Source organism: Syngnathus typhle, linkage group LG10, assembly GCF_033458585.1.
Source record: "Syngnathus typhle isolate RoL2023-S1 ecotype Sweden linkage group LG10, RoL_Styp_1.0, whole genome shotgun sequence".
Taxonomy (NCBI): domain Eukaryota; kingdom Metazoa; phylum Chordata; class Actinopteri; order Syngnathiformes; family Syngnathidae; genus Syngnathus; species Syngnathus typhle.
Genome location: NC_083747.1, coordinates 14,021,599 through 14,028,600, shown reverse-complemented (window position 1 = coordinate 14,028,600; position 7,002 = coordinate 14,021,599). Strand labels below are relative to the sequence as shown.

Sequence of the window (7,002 nt, the reverse complement as noted above, 5' to 3'; positions counted from 1 at the left end):
TTTTCTACTTTTGCGCTATGCTTGCTGGCTCCGTTTTGCTCCTCTTATTTATTGTGTTATCTGTTTATTTATTCATCACTCTTACTATTGATTGTTTGAATTTTTGCCTTCTTGTTTTTATATTGTGTCGCGTACTTGTATGTCTATCGTGTTATGTGTCTCGTCACCGTGGGATAGAGAAAAACGTAATTTCGGTCTCTTTGTGTGTTGTGACATGTGGAGAGATTGACAATAAAGCTGACTTTGACTTTTTGAAGGGACGCGGCCTGCCGGAGTGTGGCTGTTCAGTGGTCTAGTGGTAGTGTCCACCCTGAGACTGGAAGGTTGTGGGTTCAAACCCCAGCCGGGTCATACCAAAATCTGTAAAAATAGGACCCAATGCCTCCCTGCTTGGCACTCAGCATCAAGGGTTGGAATTGGGGGTTAGATCACCAAATGATTCCCAAGCGCGGCATCGCTGCTGCTCACTGCTCCCCTCTCCCCCAGAGGATGGATCAAAATCACATAGGGATGGGTTAAATGCAGAGGACAAATTTCACCACACCCAGATGTGTGTGTGATGATCATTGGGACTTTAACTTCAACAGCACCACGGTCTGGCTGTAGAGAGTATTCATGTTTTGCTGTCCATGCACTTGAGGAGCTGATGACAGAACGAGTTGTCGACATAAAATGCAAAGGAGATAGAATAAAGGAGGCGTCAGGCTATTTTGTTTTATTTTCACGTCAATGGGGGGTTAGCATCATTAAGGTGTACAGCAGAAGGGGCTCCAAGGTCGGAGAAAGCTTTCAGGATATAGGACAGTTAGAACATTGATTCAAAATCTACATGTCAAGTCTCCATATTCACGACTGCCGCGGATTGGGAGGAACCCGTCATGACGGCCCACGACCGATGACGTCATGTTTGGAGTTTGCAGGCGTGCCAGACAAACTCCGGTGGCGTGATTTTCAGTGGGGTAACAACGCCACTGGCTGGTACATTATTCATGGTGTATTTATGGTGTAAATGAGAAGAAGGCTCGTGTTGAGACTCAATCTCGACAGATTTACATATGGTTGACCTGCGGGCTGTCGCTATTCAACGAATAGCATTGACTAACAATGTTGGGATTTGGAGTGGGCATTGTAGTCAACTGTAGAAAAAAATATTTTGAGCTGCTCATTAGCACAGAACGAAATAAACATCGCATGGAAGATTACGATATCATCATCCGAGAACGTCTTTGGAGCTTTTGGAGTCATGTCACATTGCCAGGCTTACAGGTGGCGCCCCAGTTGACCTTGAGCTCCTTGACAGGTTAGCGTGGCCATGATGTTAGTGTGACCTGGCTCGGGGACGACTCGTTAGCTGCGACGTAAACGACGAATGAAAGCTAAGAGTAAGTCTTTCATGCTACAAACAAGCACACACAGTTTATTTACACATTGGTACCTGCACATGAGAGCCGCCGCACCGCGGGAAGTCCTTTGTGCCTCATCCCGTATTGTCCGTATCCAGCTTAAGATCTCTTTCTCTCCCCCGGTACGTACAATTCGGCGCACTGGCACTCAGTGGCGTGAGTGGAAAATTTCAATCTGCTCCACAAGTTCATTCCAGATTTCAAGCGTGACGTCTTTGCGCAGCGGCTCTCTGTGGAATTCACGAAAACACAATGTGGTAGTTGGGCCCACTCTCAGACTCGACCTCTTCACACCTCGTTGGTGGTTGTGCACAGTGGGTGAATCGAAAGTCCCGACAGAAGAATCAACGTACCTTAAAACTGGCGGGTCAAAAACAAACATAATGGCTCCCGTCCCATGGACTTAGTGAGGGAACGTCTGAGGGAAAGCCTGCGCTCCGTCATACACACAAATGTAAAATGCCTGGAGCTCGAGGTTGATTTGACAGGAAGGGTTGCTCCAAAGGAATTTCCATGACACGCACCGGCAGGCGTCAGCGCACAGCACGGAGGGGAATTGGCCTTTGTTGTTTCTTCTCTTTACAAAGACATGCAAATTAACTGCATGATATCAGACAACACCAACTTGCTTTTCTTCTTCTACCATATTAACACGTACACACACACACACACACACACAAACACACTTTCCTTAGTTCAAGCGCATTTTGTGGCGTGTGTGGCCATAACAGATGGTGTTTGAAAGGAGGATCCCAAAAGTGTGCGTGTGTGTGTGTGTGTGTGTGCGTGTGTGCGCGCTTGCGTGTGTGTGTCTGTGTGCGTGCGCTACACCGGGGTCCGTGCAGCGGTCAGTCTTGGCGCGGTCCGACACTCAGTACTCACTGAGGGCGTGCCACTTGGAGATCTGCCGGCGGGGGTTCTCGCAGACCTCCCGCCAGTGGGCGGCGCCGGAGGGCGGAACGCCGTGCAGGCCCAGCAGCAGGCGTCCCAGGACTTCATTCTTGGCGGTGCGGTCGAAGTCCACAACCAGAAACTCCACGGAGATCTCGGGCAGTAGCTCGGGCGGGATGTCGTAGATGAAGGACTCGTTGAATACGGGGTTGAGCGTGCACTTCTTCACGTGGGTCTTCTTCTTAGCAATGCGCTTACGGCCGTAGAACACGTTGACCTTCACGTATGGGTCTGCGGAAGCGCAGCGCAAGCGTTAGTGTGTGGTTTTAGCTCACTTGGCAGACTCACTCACAGCATCAGATGACTGGGAGCAGGGCTCCATATCTTTTTTTTCATCTTTTCGAAGCCTGATTGGACCGACTTTTTTTGGGCATTCGTTCACATTTGGCAGACACGTTGACGACACTTTTTCACTTCACAGGGACAAGACGAGAGGTACGCGAGTTGGTGTGCCGTTTTCTGCTGTAGTGCTTACTCATCAAAATGGAAACATACTATAATATTTATATAATATTAATTATATTAATATTAGTAAAATCTTTTTCCTCTTGTACTTATGTGCATGTCGTTGGATGGACTTACTGGCAGACAGGCCGGCGACGTCCATCTTGGGGAGGTGTCGGGCCTTGAGCACCACCACGCTGAGGCGATGAGACACCGGTTGATAGGACAACGACGCCAGCAGCTCGCCGCGGTTCTCGCACTGAAAACACACGACGTGAAGAGTCACTGGCCATGTCAACGCAGCAGACGTGACGTCACACCATCTTCCACACATACGACCCAAAGGAACAATGTCAAGTGTCGTTTGGCGAGTAGTGTCGCGTGTTATATATTTGACACAATCACAGGAAGTCGGATTGGCCGGTGAGTCGACATGCGAGTTGTGGCCCGTGGCGGCTTTATGCCACTTTTCTCTGTTTGTGTTCGGGCTGCACAATCATCATGATTATTTTGATCAATATTTGTAAAATCGTCAGCGCAAAGCATTCAAAACGAGACCATCACAGGAACTGCCAGCATGCCCGACTCACCTGCGTGTTTCTCTTGGTGATCCGCTGGCTCAAGTGGACCCGGCCCGTGCTGGGATCCACGCCCTTGAGCGGCACTAGGGCCTCGCCGATGACGTCGTCGCGAGCAAAGCGGTCGAAGCTGAGCACCAAGAAGTGCAGCGTGAGCTCGGGCAGCGAGCTGTAGGCCACGCCGTAGAAGGTGAAGGTCTCATCAAAAAGCGGGTCAAGGGTCTTTCTCAGCACGCGGGTCTTGACGCGGTGCTTCTTCTCGGGCAGCACGGTCATCTTGACGTAGGGGTCCGAGGTGCCGGCCTCCTCGTCCATGGCGGGCAGGCCCCGGGCCCCAACCACCGTAACCACCAGGGCCTTCTTGGGGAAGTTGTAGTCCACGGTGAGACTGACGGCGCCCAAGCCAGCGTTGACTTCCGCTTCTGAGGAGGCGGGGGTGAAGGGCGATGCCGTCTTGCTGCTGCTCTGACTGCTGCTGGCCGAGCTGCTGTCCAGACAGCAATAGTCAGCGCGCACGGGCAGCCCCCGCTCCAGGCAGGCGGGGCCGCCCCGCGGGCCCGTCCCAGTGGGCGCCACTAGGTGACTCATCTGAAGGTGACCCGGGACGTCTAGGATGTTGTTCTCAGCATCTACGAGCACCATGCCCCTGGCCCCCGCCGGACTGTCGGCCCGCCGGGCGCTGCGTACGATCCTCTTGCTGCTGCTGAGAGATTCAGGGTAAATACTGATCCCCTTCAGCATGTGGATGAACTTGTAAGGCGGGTCCTCAGCGTCGCAGTAGCGGTCACTGTGCAGCTTGTAGCGTCCGGACACGCGCAGGTAGCGGCGTTGGCAGAAGGACCACAGCAGAAGTGCCGCGATCACTGCCACCACCAGAACGCCCGCGCCCAAGAAGCCCGCCAGGATGGGAGACATGGCTGTGGGACAAAAAAGAAGTGAGACAGAGGGAGAGGACGGGTTCGGACGGGCGGGGGCCACACTTTGCCAATCTCTCTGTGCAATCCTTGTCCTAATGTGACACTACACACAAGTTTGGCTTTAGCCTATCAGAATCAAGCTCTTCCTTCCTCCAGTCACATGATGTCATGCCTTGCAAAGTGCTGAAAGACAGTAGCGTGCTGCCTAGCAAAGCTCCCACCCCCACCCCCTTACCCCCATACACAGACACACTTACACACACTGTGGCTGTGTGACTCCCTATTCCTCCGATATAATGGAATGCTTATTACCGTTAAAACCGTTGTTTTGTTTTTTTTGCAACATTGCGAAATTGCCTATTTAGTGATTAGGGTACCGGCAATGGCAAAATAATTCCCAACGCGAAGAGAACAAACGATCCAGCGTAGCGAAAACACTGACGTCATGTTCATTTCGCTCCGATCGCCCCGGGTCCATGTATAATACATTTTCGGGAGCTGATCAAATCAAACAATCAAACAACATGATTTAAAAACAATGGCCGCTCCCAAGGCGCTGTTGTGATGTCGAAGCCACATTTGGATGACAATACAACGACCAGAAACGGTGAAAAGCAGCACAAGGGAAGCGAAATGGCCGCGAGTCGTCGACTGCATGGGTGGCGCCGCGCCCGCTGTGGGTGCAATCGAAAGCGCAGCGAGCCTTCCGGGAAAGCGAGCAGGATCACGACGGCGACGGCTCTAAAGCGATCGATGGCGGCCATCTGTCCGGGGGGGACGACGCCCGGCCGCCCGCTACCAGATTGACTGGGATTCACCTACCGTAGGATGGTCGAAGCTCCGTCATGTCCGCCATTTTGTGACAGAGAAGTGTCCAAACGATTAAGAAGAGGACGGACGGAGGGAAGGAATCGGGAAGAGGAAGCAGGCGCAGCCCTCGTCGTCCTTCACATTCGTCAGCACAAAGAAGACGAGGTTGCTCTGGTCCGGTCCAGTCCTGTCCGACCAGGGCGTCGTCTGGTGTCTTGTCTCGCTCCTTCAAGTGGTGATGCTGCTGGATGTGTAAGGATGCATAGAGTCTGCGCACTCTGACCGCCGCCCAACCGAGATGCTCTGACGCACACACGTCTAGCTCGCACTCAATTTAACAAGATGCGAGTCAAACGCGCCTGGCCGAAGCAGGAAGATGACAAATTTGCGGTGGGGCGGCGCCATGTGACATAAAAAAATGCCCGCCCATGTTGCCCATGGCAACAACTGCTCCAGGCGGTGCAATGAAAGCTCAGCAGAGTGAGAGCTCGCTATTGGTGTTGGCTCGTTAGTGGACGATTCGTTCAAAATAACGGATCTTTTCAGTGAACGTGAGTGAACGGATTAAAAAAGATTAAAGATTAAAGTCCCAATGATTGTCACACACACACCTGGGTGTGGTGAAATTTGTCCTCTGCATTTAACCCATCCCCGTGTGATTTTAATCCATCCCTGGGGGAGAGGGGAGCAGTGAGCAGCAGCGGTGCCGCGCTCGGGAATCATTTGGTGATCTAACCCCCCAATTCCAACCCTTAATGCTGAGTGCCAAGCAGGGAGGCAATGGGTCCCATTTTTATCGTCTTTGGTATGACCCGGCCGGGGTTTGAACCCACAACCTTCCAGTCTCAGGGCGGACACTCTACCACTAGTCCACTGAGCTGAACGGATCACTTCCTGAAGTTATTCGTTCTTTCTTCAGTTCATATGACTTCAACCAACATGCAATAACTTACCCCACACCGTATGTCAGTAATGCGCATTGAAGCTAGTGCCACCTCGCCGTGAAACAAAACGAAGAAAAAAAACGACCTAACTTCCCGTTCACGAATGAGTCAGTGAATTGCTTTTCCCGTTCACCAACTGAACGGATCTTTGAGTGAACAAGTCAGTGAGTGATTTGCATTTCCCGTTCATCGCAAGAACGGATCAAAGAGTGAACAAGTGCTGACTTCCCCGTACGTGAACTGTCTTTCCGTGCATCAATGGATCAGACAGTGAACGTGTTGCTTCTCCTGGCGTGAACAGTTTAGTGAATGAACATGAACTATCCCTGTGAGCATTTTGACGTCTAATAGACGTCTATTAGACCTCTATATAACAGGCCATCCCCTTCACACAATAATAATAATAATAAAGTGAATGGTGTAGAATAACATGTGTATGAAGGCCATCGCCTGCACACAATAATAATAATAATAAAGTGAATGGAGTAGAATAACTTATGTGTGAAGGCCATCGCCTTCACACAATAATCAAGTGAATGGTGTAGAACAACATATGTGTGAAGGCCATCGCCTTCACACAATAATAAAGTGAATGGAGTAGAATAACATACCGTTTTTTTCCATGTATAATGCGCAAAATTTAACTAATTTATTGTCCTCAAATCTGGGGTGCGCATTATACATGGGTACAATTTAAAAAAAAAATTTTTTTTTTTTTGAACAAAATCATGGTACAACAATTTTTGAAGAAAATCTTGTCACGGATGGAGTGTGGAAAGGAGCAGGGCGACCAAGTGCAGCTTGGACCAGGGTTCATTGGAGGAACTCAAAACACAGACTTGGTAAACTAACATAACTTTCTAACAAAACCAAAAACAGGACTGACCGACAAAGACGTGGAACAAAAAGACAGAGAGAGAGAGACAGACTTTATTGTCATTTTGTAAACACTCGG

The 7,002-nt window shown here is 50.4% G+C and overlaps 1 protein-coding gene across 3 annotated transcripts; it reads right to left on the bottom strand.

The window, feature by feature from the left end:
- Positions 1–689: 689 nt before the first annotated feature.
- Positions 690–5,514, bottom strand: syt11b (synaptotagmin XIb). 3 transcript variants are annotated; one of them, XR_009715966.1, is made up of 6 exons: positions 5,116–5,513; positions 3,389–4,293; positions 2,937–3,057; positions 2,286–2,585; positions 1,436–1,633; positions 690–1,351 (listed from the first exon to the last, which is right to left on the bottom strand). XR_009715966.1 is itself a non-coding variant. In XM_061288984.1 (5 exons), exons 1-5 carry the CDS (start codon positions 5,147–5,149, stop codon positions 1,503–1,505), a joined length of 1,491 nt encoding a protein of 496 aa, XP_061144968.1. In that variant the 5' UTR covers positions 5,150–5,514; the 3' UTR covers positions 690–1,502. The 3 variants fall into 3 exon arrangements, 1 of the variants encoding a protein (XP_061144968.1); XM_061288984.1 differs by having other exon boundaries at positions 690–1,633; positions 5,116–5,514; XR_009715967.1 differs by lacking the exon at positions 690–1,351 and having other exon boundaries at positions 1,494–1,633; positions 1,757–2,585.
- Between the last annotated feature and the right edge of the window lie 1,488 nt (positions 5,515–7,002).

What these genes read in the sequence shown, in the direction of transcription:
- syt11b (XM_061288984.1), bottom strand. Translation starts at nt 5,149, where the DNA reads ATGGCGGACATGACGGAGCTTCGACCATCCTACG. An exon ending in TCACCAAGAGAAACACGCAG is followed by an intron (nt 3,058 to 3,388) that starts GTGAGTCGGGCA and finishes GTGTGTTTTCAG; the next exon opens with TGCGAGAACCGCGGCGAGCT. An exon ending in CGTCGCCGGCCTGTCTGCCA is followed by an intron (nt 2,586 to 2,936) that starts GTAAGTCCATCC and finishes GCGCTTCCGCAG; the next exon opens with ACCCATACGTGAAGGTCAAC.